A 15,193-nucleotide genomic window follows, 5' to 3' on the forward strand; every position below is an offset into this window, starting at 1 on the left:
GGCCGACATGGCACACGATGGGCGGTGTGGCCAGCCCTATGCTAGGCCACCTTTGTCTCCCCGGAGGAGATGTTTAAATGCCACACCAGATACTCATGAGGCTGATTCGACCTAGGGGAGGCCCATGACCAGTTTAAATATTTGTCAACAAAGTTGGGTGGTGGCGGGTTTAATGACACATTTATATTTACATGATCTAACCCAAAAAACCTCTTATGGATAATATTGGTCACGAAAGCCAATGTGTTAAAATGTTGGCTGTGAGCGGGAATGAACTCGGATCATCGAGTTCGTAATGAAGTGCGCTATTCACTGTGCCAAAGCCCCCAAATGCACACGCACGCATGCACACAGATTAAGATCCCCCGTACAGTCTTAACAGACTGTTGGAGCAAGTGCTGTAAGCAAACACCTATGAAGGACGGCACAGCACACGAGGGGGTGGGTGGCCAACATTATGCCTGGCCGCCTTTGTCTCCCCAGTGGCAATGTTTACACACTGCATTAGGTACTAATTTGAGGCTGACTCGACCTATGGGAGGCCCAGGATTGGTTCAGATAATCGACACTGGTGTTGGCCATGAGTGGGAATCGAACTCAGATCGCCGAGTTCGGAGCGCAGCGCGCTAACCGCAACACTACCGCTCCCCACTCATGCACGCACACTCCACCTTCACCTAACTCAACCACAGCCATTCTGCTTCATATGGCTGATGTTTCTTTAACTACTCACAAACCAACTTCCAACCCCACCATGCCATCTGACGTCCACCATGCTCCCTGCCCCGGCGAGCCCTCCCCCCCATGTAAGCTCACCGTGCGGGGCTGGTGGTCAAGCTGGTGAGCGTTGAGCACAACGAGGCCCTCGCAGGCGCCGACGAGGAGCGTCGCCCCATCCGGAGAAAGTGCCAGCGCCCCGCCTCCCCCCACACGCACAGCCACGCGGCGGACAGTGCTGCCCAGAGCTGCACACGGCGCGGGGGGTGGGGACACGGGGGAGGGGGGGCACGGGGGGGACACGGTGGGGGGGGGGGGGTGGGGGGCACCCGGGGGACAAGGGGTCACCGAGACACAGGGAAACAGAGACACTGGCCACTCAGACATGGGGACACAGGGAGACAGGGTGATCGGAGTCACAATCGGAATCATTAGACTGGAGGTGGAATCCAGTCTGACCTATGAAGCTCTTTCCCACAGATGCCCAGTAGGGACGGGTCAGCAAGTTACAACAATACAAAAAAATAAGAGTGCAAGATAGAGAAAAGGTAAGTAAATCACGAAAATAAATAAATAAATAGTATACAATTAGATATTGCATAAGCACATACATTCCTGCCGATTTTTCAACACTAAATGCAAGCTTGGGCAAGGCAGGATAACAACCACAGTCCTAGACCACACCAAGACAACGCACACATTAACAAATTACATACAGTGAGGGAAAAAAGTATTTGATCCCCTGCTGATTTTGTACGTTTGCCCACTGACAAAGAAATTATCAGTCTATAATTTTAATGTTAGGTTTTTTTTAACAGTGAGAGACAGAATAACAACAACAAAAATCCAGAAAAACGCATGTCAAAAATGTTATAAATTGATTTGCATTTTAATGAGGTAAATAAGTATTTGACCCCCTCTCAATCAGAAATATTTCTGGCTCCCAGGTGTCTTTTATACAGGTAACGAGCTGAGATTAGGAGCACACTCTTAAAGGGAGTGCTCCTAATCTCAGCTTGTTACCTGTATAAAAGACACCTGTCCACAGAAGCAATCAATCAGAATCCAAACTCTCCACCATGGCCAAGACCAAAAGAGCTCTCCAAGGATGTCAGGGACAAGATTGTAGACCTACACAAGGCTGGAATGGGCTACAAGACCTTTGCCAAGCAACTTGGTGAGAAAGTGACAACATATAATAATAATAATAATAGGGGGTTTCCCCTTTTTTCTGGCAAAACTGACACCTTTTTACAAGGATTCATGTCTGCATTAACCACAATACCTGCAGTCAAAATGCAAACAAAAACATAATATGATAATATATGCATTGTCCTTGAAAATGATTGGTCCACACCAAGGGACGGCTTTCTTTTGAGCCTCGACCCAATTGGTGCATCCTCTGGTCGAGCACCAATAGGGTTTTGTTGCCAGAAAAGAGGGGAAAAACCATATTATTACATTTTGGTACTGGCAAAGGAGGTCTAATTATGAAGGTGACAACAAGTTGGTGCGATTATTCGCAAATGGAAGAAACACAAAAGAACTGTCAATCTCCCTCGGCCTGGGGCTGCATGCAAGATCTCACCCCGTGGAGTTGCAATGATCATGAGAACGGTGAGGAATCAGCCCAGAACTACACGGGAGGATCTTGTTAATGACCTCAAGGCAGCTGGGACCATAGTCACCAAGAAAACAATTGGTAATACACTACGCCGTGAAGGACTGAAATCCTGCAGCGCCCGCAAGGTCCCCCTGCTCAAGAAAGCACATACATGCCCGTCTGAAGTTTGCCAATGAACATCTGAATGATTCAGAGGACAACTGGGTGAAAGTGTTGTGGTCAGATGAGACCAAAATGGAGCTCTTTGGCATCAACTCAACTCGCCATGTTTGGAGGAGGAATGCTGCCTATGACCCCAAGAACACCATCCCCACCGTCAAACATGGAGGTGGAAACATTATGCTTTGGGGGTGTTTTTCTGCGAAGGGGACAGGACAACTTCACCGCATCAAAGGGACGATGGATGGGGCCATGTACCATCAAATCTTGTTGAGAACCTCCTTCCCTCAGCCAGGGCATTGAAAATGGGTCGTGGATAGCGATTCCAGCATGACAATGACCCAAAACACACGGCCAAGGCAACAAAGGAGTGGCTCAAGAAGAAGCACATTAAGGTCCTGGAGTGGCCTAGCCAGTCTCCAGACCTTAATCCCATAGAAAATCTGTGGAGGGAGCTGAAGATTCGAGTTGCCAAACGTCAGCCTCGAAACCTTAATGACTTGGAGAAGATCTGCAAAGAGGAGTGGGACAAAATCCCTCCTGAGATGTGTGCAAACCTGGTGGCCAACTACAAGAAACGTCTGACCTCTGTGATTGCCAACAAGGGTTTTGCCACCAAGTACTAAGTCATGTTTTGCAGAGGGGTCAAATACTCATTTCCCTCATTAAAATGCAAATCAATTTATAACATTTTTGACATGCGTTTTTCTGGATTTTGTTGTTATTCTGTCTCTCACTGTTCAAATAAACCTACCATTAAAATTATAGACTGATCATTTCTTTGTCAGTGGGCAAACGTACAAAATCAGAAGGGGATCAAATACTTTTTTCCCTCACTGTAAGCAAATGTGGTTGTATCCAACACGAATCTTCTTCAGGAGAATGTTTGAAGATGTACTATGTTAAGGTATGAAACGAGGCTGTTCCAATATCTTGGTGTTTTCCATAAGAGTTTTTTTTTGGGTTAGATCGCGTAATTATATAAATGCGTCGTTAAAACCCGCCACCACTCGACACACCTGATGAAGCTAGTTGTAATTACTGGCGAAACGTCGTACTCAGATTGTAAATGTTGTGGCTTGGTTCTCCAACACACCAGTGTGCTGTGCTAGTGACGAATTGGCCACGTTCTGTTTACGTGACAACCCTTACTTGTTGACTGTGTCGGATGGTGGCGGGTTTTAACGACACAATTTTATATTTACGCGATCTAACCCAAAAAAACCTATATTATGGATGATATTGTACGCGAAAGCCTATGTTGATGTTGCATTGGCTAAGGCTTTGTCACCGATTCCAATTCTTGTTCTCAGGATAGCTAAAAGGCAATTAGATGGACGTCTTAGGTTTCCTGGGTTTCACTATGGTGTTAATGAATTAGCTAAGTATAGTGCAGATTTGCCAATAAGGATTTTATGGATGAACAGGGCCAGTCTAATGTAGATTTCTTCTTCAATCAGTAAATCCAAGTATGGGCACACTGAGACACTGAGACAGAGAAACTGAGACATGGAGGCACGTGCTTCGTGTTGCGTCTCGGGGGTTTTTTGTAGCCGTAAAGCGGCTCTAACGTTCCACGCGCACATGCACGAATGTAAACACTGAGTGGCCAGACACTCAGTGTTTGGCCAAACCTCCCAATTAGTCAGGCAGCTTTCCAAAATGAAGGGGACAGACTGGATAAAAGCAATAAACTTTGTGATTTACTTGTTTAGGTCCTACTGGTTAACTTTTTTCTAGAATCCATCAGATTTGAGATCTTGGATGCTATCACGTGACATTTACATTTTTGATTGCACGGTTAAAAAAAAACCCGAACGTAGCAGATTAATTTTAATTTATTTTTTATGTGAAAACAATCATATCAACGATAGGTCATTATACATTTATGGAGCTCACATATAACTTCATTTTTAAAAATAAATTTCACACTTTTGTAACTTCATTGGAAACTTCGAAACTTCGTTACTTTGAGTGCTGTGATAATGCCCTTTGTGTTGGCGCAACCATTTCCATTGTTTGCACATCCAACTCAGTGTATGGATTCTCCACCATGAAGGTGAAAGCCTCTGTTACTTAGAGATAAGACTTCCAAGTCTGCAATGCTGACCTTTTCCCTATTCCAAAAAAGGAAGACACCGTATCACAGCCTGTGAAACTGTTGAAAATGGGTAAGGCAGTGGATTTGTTTTCTCCTAAAGCCTGGGCGATGGCATTGATGTGAAAATAGCTGAAGTTCTTTCCCCCGCCGAAGCTACTCATATGTGAACCAAACACGTGACAACCATTCTGCAAGGCACCCTGCAAATGAACCAGCATTCTTGTGTCCGCCTCCTCCTTGCCACATTTTGGCATGCTGCAGTTGATTCTAGATTTAAAGCTTTCGTGACTGCAAGGATCCATACTCTTTGGTTCTATTCGGTAAAGTCACGTAGGTAAATAATAAAACAACAATAATCACGACGTTTCGGCCACAACACAAGCGGCTTTCATCAGGTGAGCCTGTCCTCCAGACAGGCTCGTCCCTTCACCTGATGAAGGCCGCTTGTGTTGTGGCCGAAACGTCGTGATTATTGTTGTTTTATTATTTACCTACGTGACTTTACCGAATAGAACCAAAGAGTATGCTGCTGTTGGTTCCTCTGATCACAACACTTTGATCACATGTCGCAGACGTTATCTTGGGAGCAACACTATTTATTAACATTAACACGCAACACAACACGATCTACACTCGGGTCTCGAATGCCCATCTAACCACGCTACGGCAGAACTAGACACGGTTCGCTATCCCGGTCCGGACCACAAGCTGGGTCCCGGACCGCGTGGCTAGAGAATTCTTCTCCCTGACGTGGATCTTCGTAACACCAGCACACGAAGAACCTCGAGCTCCTCACGGGGCCCTCGTTATATGCCCCTGGGCTGGGGCTGGCTCCGCCCTTCGCCCCGCCCACCTTCCAGGTCTCTCGAGCTCCTTCTCGAAGGTTCCCGAGAGCTCCTTTGGACCACGTGACCGCCCCATGGCCCCCGTCCACTGGTGGCCCCCCTCCAATATCATCCGTTCACGTGACAGCAGGTCAACCAGTGTATCATGCTCCAAGGTAACCCTGGCTGGCTGACGCTCCCTCTTGCTCCCTCACCGGGAGCCCGCACCGCACAATGCTCACGGTGCCTCCGCGCTAACCAGTGCTCACCCAAGCCCCGCTAGGGCTGGTACTACATCCCGTAACCCGGGCTGCCCATAATGAGAACACATTACCGGCCGTGGCTTCGCAAGCCCCGGCACCATACAGTGACAAGCACAGTCACTAAACATATAATAACAACCTCCTTTTGAGTTGGGAATTCAATGACTGCTACTTTGTCCGAGAGGAAGGCAAAGAGCTGCTTGTTTTCTGGATCACACAGAAAATCTTTCCACTTCCTAGGGATATTATTCTGACTGGGAGACTTTCTCCTGATGCCTTTGCCTCTCATCTCTCTTGTAGATTCTTTGATGCTGCTTTTGAGGTAGGTGTCCCATACTATATCCACTCTCTTGGCATTTCCCAGCTGGTTCATGATGTAGGGCATAAAGTTGTCATTGGCAGTCTCCAAATATTGTGATACTGCTTGTGGAGTGGGGATGCAAGACAGCAGCACTGTCTAGAGTGTCCATGTCAAATATATTTGGAGGCTCTGTCTGAGATGTTTGTTCAAGACAAGCTAGCAGATCAGGAGCAACATCTAGAACTGTGATGTCAATGGAACTTATAGTCTCTGTCTCAGTAGTTTGTATCAAACATGCTACCAGGTCAGTATCATCATCTAGAACTTGCATTGGAGCCTCTGTCTGAGTTGTTTCCACCAGACAAGTTAGTAGGTAAGACTTATTTCCCAGATGCAGACTGCCTCTGTCAGAGAGAGACGGGGGTGATTTTCATGCATGAAAAAGGTACCCATGTCTGTTTCCCTGAGCTGTGCCACAACATAGAGATGGGAGAAAAGGTTGACATCAGTCTTCAAAGTTGTGATCTTGTCAGCTTGCTTGGTTTTGAGTATAGGCTCAAGACACTTGAAGAGTCGTAGGCAGTTCTTTTTGATTGGGTGCTTCTACATTGTGGACAGTGTTAATCACAGATTCATTCAGAACATCACAAGAATCCAAAGTTAGCAGCTCTGGAGTGTCGCTCAGGAAAGGTTTGCCCATTTCACTGACGGCCACCGCCAGACTCAGGGCGTACAGTCTGAAGTTATTTTGGACAGACAGGCCCTCCTCCTGGTGGTGCTTTTCAATTTTTCCCAAAAAGCATTCCTAAAACTCATTCAGCAATCTTGCTTGCTTTCGGAAGTCTGATGGGTTTTCCGTAAGTGCTACTGCACCGCTAAAGCTTTTCACCATGTCATTATTTTGCTCATGGGCCTGATCGATGGATATGGCTAAGAATTAGTTTGTAGTCTTGGGAACAATCCAATTGCCATGTTGCGCAAATTCTTCTTGGATGGAATGAGGTAGGTTTTCCATGTCTCGAAAGTGAACAGGGATCCAACGAACATCATTCGGGTGATGCAGTTCATGGAACCAGGGCTTTCAGTGATTTCACATACATTTGGAAGTTTGCTTCACAGTGAGCTCTGATGAAGATGAGACCCAGAAGCTCTAGGTTGAGGATATCCTAATACTGGAATGTTGGGCTCTTGCTGCTGATGTCTTGTCTCCAAAGTTATTTTGCTTCATCAGTTTGGAGCTGCTCCGTGTAAGAGAAGGCATCCTGCTGTAGCTTGGCCCAGGCCATAGAACTAATTTGGTGTGCTTGCCTTGTTCTGGTGAGATGGGAGCTGCGATTAAATACATGTGCTGTGCCTGAGGAGTCAATGCCTCCCTGTTGTAAGTGCAGTAGTCCAACCTGAGTCATCCAGATAGTCTCCAACTGTATTATTCCACATGGCCATTTCAATGTTTGAGACCACCAAACATGACGACATACCTGTCCTCCCCATGTGTCTGAGGCCAATTTCATTGAATGTACTTTGCTAGGATATACAGCGAAGCATCCATGGCCATTATAGGAATTTGGCCAGGGTTGAGGAATTGTGTGGCTTGGCGCTGAACATCCATTCCATGGTTAATCATGGCGGCTGCTGCCTTTTCATAAAAGAGTGGCAAGAGTTGCGTGAGAGCTGCTTGCTTACCCTCCAAGTCGGAGTCATCTTGCAGAGATGCATGGTAGGCTGACCATGCTACATTGTTGCGTTTTTCCAATTTATTTTGCTTTATAAGTTCGAGTGCCCTCGCTAATCAAAATTTTTCCTGCATATTTGCTACCACTAGGTCTACACCAATTGTCTCTTGCATTGACAAGCTTCAGTACTGCTACTGTGGTTTCCTTGAGAGCAACAGCTGGCACTGTAGTAAAACTATTAGGCATTGAATGGCACTTCTTTGTGTCTGTAGAAGTCGTATTGCCTCTCGGCAATGTCGCATGTTCCACTTGGTTGGAGACTGAAACAGGCTTGTGCCATGGAATGAACCTTTAGCTGTAGTGCTTGAATGGTTGTGATCCAGGTTGTCCAAGGCACCGACAGTGAAGAGACCATGACGTAGCTGAGAAGGGCACACAACACCTTCTTTCTCAGTATAGAGACAGACTACAATTACCAACTGATTCTCAAGCTGCAAGATTTGGTCATAGCTGACACTGAGACCTAAATCATAGATGTGTGATCAGTTTCTTTGATTGCGTAAGTGTATGAACATTCAGTCCAATGTACAGAGGTAGTGGTGGTTCATAATTGACTGAGTGTTGAGATTTGGCAACAGTGGGAGCTTTTTTCTTACAATTGAAGACGATGATCTGGGATTATAATGTCAGGTGTTTCCGTCATTTTATCGAGACAAAATCATATTTTTGCAATTGTTTTGCTTACATATGTTGTGGTGCAAGTGACGACGCTGACGCAGTTCTTCGATAAGGGCTGATGCCAGGTTTTTTAGGGGATTATGCCTGGGAACTAATTAGGGGCTTACGCCTAACAGTGGATGGCTGGTATGTTTCTCCCCAGGGAAAGGGTACTGGGAGGCCCCTAGCACCCACCCAGGCAATTCGGGCTCTTCCCTCAGCATCGACCGAGGGATCAGCCAACTCGGTCGGTCGGGTGAAGTAGCCACCCTACCCTGGGTCTCGACTCTCAACCTCTCTCGTTCCCGGGCCCCGACGACGACCCCGCTCACGTCACGGATCCCTGCTTATATATCACAGGGTAACATGACGTCATCAATTATCTCCCCCAGGGTGATATGACGTCATCAATTACTCCTCTACACATATGTGACATGATGATTGTGTGGTAATATTTGCAAGACTCTGTTAATGGTGTTTCCTTTCATCAACTTCATGTTAATGGGTTTTTTTTACCAAAATACGTGTTTTTTGCGATTTTCACAGTGCGGAATGAACGAAAATAACATTTTGGCTCGTAAAAACTGTCCCAATGACTTGTTTTCGTGGATCCTCGCAAAAACTTAAAGTATTTCCTATGAAGATCATCTAAATCAAATATTATGCTTTTATCCACACTCTCCCCATTTCATCAAGATCCAGCCCTAAGCTGTCCGACTAAATATAGGGCCACGGAGGTCGGGAAATTGCCAGTCGCGACGGTTGTGGCTGATGCCTTCCTTTGCGCGTCCACGTTTTTCCCTGCCTCGGAATCTCACGGAAATTTAGCGCAGCATGGTGGCAGCGTGTCATAAATGCGCGTTTTTTTTATATAATTGTCAATTTCTCCTGCACGGCCTCCACGCCGTGTGCGTGCATGCATCACCGTGGTGCGGGATCGTGGAGCGGGGGATGGCGAACGCGTCATCACGGACCCCGCGCTCGTGGGCCCAGGTGCACGACCCCCACGTCACCAAGGCGACCCAGATGAGCGGCCAGCGAGGGGGGGCTGGGCCCCCCACAGCCAGCAGGACCCCTCCCATGGCAGCAGCTACACTCACGCAAAGACAGAGATCCCCCGTGCAGCCTTAAACAGGCTGCTGGGGCAAGTCAGACTCTTTATTTAGACTGAAGGAATCTGATGGCCTAGGAAGCTCTTTTTGACAGATGTCCAGTACAGGCATGGGGTCAGAAGTGGTGTCAGCGAGCAGCACCCATGAAGGTCGGCACAACGGCGTTTGTCTCCCCAGTGCTGATGGCACCAGGTGCCATTGTACGGCTCAGTAGACCTAGGGGAGGCCCAGGACAGTGTACGTAGACAACTGTCCTAATCGGAGGTGTGGGGGAAAGATAACAAGTTATTGCTATAACTGACGAAGATAAATACGATATAGAAATAAACGATATATTTAAAACGTTTAAAATTGTACAAAAATAATTGGTTTAACTTTTAACTTATGGAAAGCCCAAGGTCCAGGTACAGGTGAGGTGCTGGGCCTCACCTCAGTCCTAGCCACAAAAACGGCGACATCCAAGGCAGAGAAAGAGCAAGGGAGGTGATTTTTCTATTAAGTAAAAAAATACATCCACAAATATATGAATGTACATCAACGAGTACAAAGTACATAACCACTACAATTCGCCACGTGTCACAGACATAGCCACACACACTCAGAATGCATCCAAAGATCCACCTATAGCCTTGACTGTTGGGTCAAATGCTGTGAGCAAGTTACAACACGGCACACGAGGAGGTTTTGGTGCTCAGCACCACGCCCGTCCGCCTTTGTCTCCCCAGTGGCGATGTTTACACATTTACACTAGCTACTCATTTGAAGCTTAGTCGACATGTGGGAGGCCCAGGACTGGTTCAGATAATTAATCATCGTCTGGGAATCAAACTCGGGTGGCCGGGTTCGTTGAGCACCACGCTAACCGCTGCGCCACCACTCCCAACAATATACAAAGATGCCCCACACAGGCTTTAACATACTTCGGGTAAATGGATGAACTGGCAGTACACTGGTGCAGTATAACAACACCGGTCCTCATGAAACAGTCTGACCGTGTCGCTGTTACCCCTTGAGTGAGCTGTAGACTTTCCATCAGACGTTTTACTTCGATTCAGCAGCCGCTTTTCTACTCGAACGTATGGTGGTGTTGGTGACGCCACGAGTCCTAATCTTTTGATGCCACCGTCCGCCAAGAAATTATTCTGGAATTAATCGAGGAGTCAAATCTGCCTTTGGAACACGGAGCCAGCAAATGCTATACGGCAACAGACTGCGAAGCTTCGTGTTCAGCTGCGTCGACATCACGAGAACTGATTTTGACGCACCACAACCACCACCCCACAATATTTTCTCACTGAGGTTTGGAATCAAGGGAAAATAAATAATAGTTGCGAAAATTGTACGAATATATTTTTTTATCGCGCTACACAGGTGTCCCGCCAGTACGTTCACGTGCTGTTAGCGAGCACCGATGAAGGCCAACACGGCACACGAGGGGGTGGGTGGCCAGCACCACGCATACACCGACACACCATGCGCCTCTCTGCCACCGTGATGTCAGCAAAGCGCTTGTGCCAAGCTAGGTGTATATACACACGTGCACATGCTTTGTGAGTGAAGGCTGTCCGTGGCCGGCACTTCGATGAATGATGCTAATGGTGGTGATGATGCTGTTGGTGGTAGTGTTGCTGATTATGTTGATGATGATGTTGACAATAACAGTTATGATGACGTTGATATGAATACTGTAAGTCATGATGTTTACGTTGATATTTTAAACCGGTAACGCGCCGCACCGTATTCGCTCACTCTGAAAGAGAACGACTCAGAGGCACGACTGCCCAAGTTCTTCGGTCCTCTATGTATCAAAGTGTTGTCGATTAATTCCTGAGTGTTACATTTGGACGGAAAACCAGAGCCACCTAGAGAAAACCCACGCGTGCGACGGGGAAACGCTCTATCCGATTCAGACGGAATAGGTGGAGTCCACATTTTTTCTGCACCGCATTCTCCTGGGGAGCCAGGGCTCCTCAACACCCACGGGATGGACGTTTCAAAGCAAATGTGCATGATCCACCAACCCTCGCCTCCAGCGCTGCGTTACAGGCCACGTGCATAGCCACCACCATGTGATGTTGGTGGCGATGATTGGGGTAGTGTAGCGGTTAGCGCGCTGCGCTACAAACCCAGCCACCCGAGTTCGAATCCCGCTCAGGGCCAACACCAGTTACGATTATCTGAACAGGCCCTGGGCCTCCCCTAGGTCGACTCAGCCTCAAATGGGTACCTGGTGCAGTGTGTAAACATTGCCACTAGGGAGACAAAGGTGGCCGGCCGTGGTGTTGGCCACCCACCCCCTCGTGTGCCGTGTTGGCCTTCATAGGTGCTCGCTCACAGCACTTACCCCAACAGTCTGTTAAGGGCTATACAGGGGGTTTTTGTCTTTGGTGTTGATAATAATGTTGATGAAAATGATGGTTTACGAGGATGATGTTAATTGTGATGATGGTGACAAAAATGGTGGTGGTGATGATGGTGATGATGTTCATGTGGTGATGTTGGTGATGAGGGTAATGAGCTATTACGATCGAATTACCTATTTGCAGCGTGCTCCCTCCCTCCGCCACGTGTTTATTCTTGTTGTTGTTCTTCCCCCGCACCTCCGATTAGCACGGTTGGCTACGTAAGGCGCAAAAGAAGTTCAACATTCATATTGTTCACATGCCACCTATTGCCTCTTGCTCACCTATTGTCTCTTGCTCACCCATTGTCTCATGGTCACCCATTGTCGCATGGTCACCTATTCACATATTCGTCTATTGGCTGTTCATACCTGTCTGTGTATTTTCTATTGTCCATTGCTACCGCAGTTGTCAATGTTAGTGGACACAGACCGTATCCTCTCATTGTTCACCGCTGCCCGGGTGTTGAGCTATTGAGCATCTATTGTCAACTGCTCCTCCACCGTGTATCTGTTACAATATGCGTCGTTCCGACATTGAATTACCTATTCCTATTGCCTATTGTTCGCCTACGTACAGTCGATTGCTTTGTATCGCCTCTTGTTCCGAATTCCAATAGTGCCCATCTATTGCTTATTGGCGAGTGTCCATGAGTCACCCGTTGTCGAATTACTCCGCTCCGCTGCCGATTGATTGTGTCCCGTCGACTCACCGCATTAACAATGCACCGTCCATTCGCATCATCAATCTCAATCTCGGCATCACCTATGCCGGCATGATCACCACCACCACGATCACTCTCTCTTAACTATTGGCATGTATTCCATGCACACCCATACAACTACACCGACACACACCTAAACATTTACACACACGCATGCACGGACACACCTATATAAACACACACACAGAGTATGCACATACACCTAATAAACACGTACACATCCATAGGCACAAAGATCCTCCGTGTAGCCTTAACACGAGGGGGTGGGTGGCCAGCACCACATCACAACAGGTACTCATTTGAGGCTGAGTCGACCTAGGGGAGGACCAGGGCCTGTTCAGATGATCGTCACTGGTGCTGGCGATGAGCTGGAATCGAACTCGGTTAGCCAGGTTCGTAGTGTATCGCGCTAATCGCTACACTACCGCTCCCCATAAGACGGACACACACCCATTCGTATATAATAAATACAGATCCCCCGTATAGCCTTAACAGACTGTTGGGGCAGGGGCTCTGAGCGAGCATCTATTCGTATACACACACACAGCGTGCACTCACCCACACGGCGCGCACTCACCCACACGGCGCGCATTCACACACGCACACCCATCACAGCATGCACAACACTCGCTATTCGCCATTGAGTGGCGGTGACGTCACACAGCGCTCGTGCCAGGCTAGGTGTACTTTCATGCCGTCGCGTGACATGAGGAAGGCGCTACAGGCAGGAAGAGGTGACGGAACAGAGCCGGGCAGCGTGCAACCCCTCGCACACACACAGCCACGCACACACACACACCCACGCACACCCACGCACACACACCCCACGCACACCCCCCACGCACACACACACCCACGCATACACACCCCACGCACACACACCCACGCACACACCCACGCACACACCCACGCACACACACCCCCACGCACACACACACCCACGCACACACACCCACGCACACATTCCCCCACGCACCCCCCCCCCACACACACGTACACACACCCACGCACACATACACTCCCCCACGCACACACAACCCCACGCACACACCCCCACGGCCACACCCCCCCCCCCACACACCCACGCACACATACCCCCCCCCACACACACCCACCCACACATACCCCCCCACAAACACCCCCCCCCCCACGCACACCCCCCCCACACACCCTTGCACACACACCCCCACGCACACCCACGCACACATCCCCCGACGCACACCCACACCCCCTACCCACACACACCCCCACGCACACACACGCACACACCCACGCACACACCCCCCCACACACACACCCCCACGCATACACACCCCCACACACACACCCCACGCACACACCCCCCACACACGCACACACCCACGCACCCTCCCCCACACACACCCCCCACGCACACACACCCCCACGCACACTCCCCCACGCACACACCCCCACACACACCCCCACGCACACACACCCCCACGCACACACACCCCCCACACACCCCCCCATGCACATACACCCCCACGCACACACACCCCCACGCACACACACCCCCCACACACACCCCCATGCACACACACCCCCACGCACACCCCTCCCACGAACACCCTCCCACGCACACACACCCCACGCACACACACCCCCACGCACACACACCCACGCACACCCATTTATCACTCTCTCCACGCACACCCACCCATCCATCACCCCTCCTATGCACGCACACACACACCCACGCAAAACCCCATTCATCACTCTCCCCACGCACACACCCACCCAAGCACATCCGCACCACACCGATCACGCGCACACACACACACATATATATCCATTACACTCCCCACGCATGCACGCACACACACGCCCACCTCCATTCACGCGCGTGCACACCCAGCATTGCACCCCCACGCACGCACACCCGGCCACACCTGCGCGTGTCGCCTGTGCGCCCGGCCCACCCGGGGCCGCTCCCCACGTCCCTCGCCCCGGGTCCCTCCTCCTCCTCCTCTCTCTCCACCTCCTCCTCCTCCCCCCACCCTCCGCCTCTTCCTCCTCCTCCTTTTCCCGCCATCAGCCGCTCCCTGCACAGCTGGAGGTGACGTCATGCGGGTGGGATCAGTAGTAGTGACGTCATGGAGATGGTAACAGCTGTGACGCCGAGGGGTGGGTGGGATCAGCTGTGGCGACGTCACGTCGGAGGGATCAGCTGCGGTGACGTCACGTCAGTAGGATCAGCATTGATGACGTCATGCGGGTGTGATCGCTGAGGGGACGTCATGTCGGTGGGTTCAGCTGTGTTGACGCGAGGTGGGTGGAATCAATTGTGGGGATGTCCCGTTAGTGGGATCGGCAGTGATGACGGCATACGGATGGGATAGCTAAAGTGACGTCATGTCGGTGGGTTCAACGTGGTGACGACCAATATCCAAAACAGTTTTTTTTTGGGTTAGATCGCGTAAATATATAAATGTTGTTAAAACCCGCCACCACCCGACACACCTGATGAAGCTAGTTGTAAAACGTCGTACTCAGATTGTAAATGTTGTGGCTTGGCTCTCCAACACACCGGCGTGCTGTACTAGTATACTACACTA

The 15,193-nt window shown here is 49.4% G+C and overlaps 1 protein-coding gene across 4 annotated transcripts in view; it reads right to left on the reverse strand.

Moving 5' to 3' along the window:
- LOC103091736 (semaphorin-4C) overlaps window positions 1-14,623 on the reverse strand; it is a 48,350-nt gene extending 33,727 nt beyond the window's left edge. The window contains exons 1-4 of one of the 4 annotated variants that reach the window (XM_032958478.2): window positions 14,528-14,623; window positions 12,028-12,110; window positions 9,305-9,469; window positions 817-965 (exon numbers count right to left, since the gene is read on the reverse strand). In XM_032958478.2, the coding sequence (XP_032814369.2) occupies window positions 817-965; window positions 9,305-9,461 (306 nt within the window). In that variant the 5' untranslated portion in view covers window positions 9,462-9,469; window positions 12,028-12,110; window positions 14,528-14,623. Of the gene's footprint in view, window positions 1-816; window positions 966-9,304; window positions 9,519-12,027; window positions 12,111-14,527 lie in introns of all 4 variants that reach the window. The other 3 variants (XM_076068384.1, XM_076068385.1, XM_032958476.2) reach the window with 3 other exon arrangements.
- Between the last annotated feature and the right edge of the window lie 570 nt (window positions 14,624-15,193).

This window comes from Petromyzon marinus, chromosome 21 (genome assembly GCF_048934315.1).
Source record: "Petromyzon marinus isolate PM22_M1 ecotype Great Lakes invasive population chromosome 21, UKy_Petmar_22M1.pri1.0, whole genome shotgun sequence".
Classification (NCBI taxonomy): domain Eukaryota; kingdom Metazoa; phylum Chordata; class Hyperoartia; order Petromyzontiformes; family Petromyzontidae; genus Petromyzon; species Petromyzon marinus.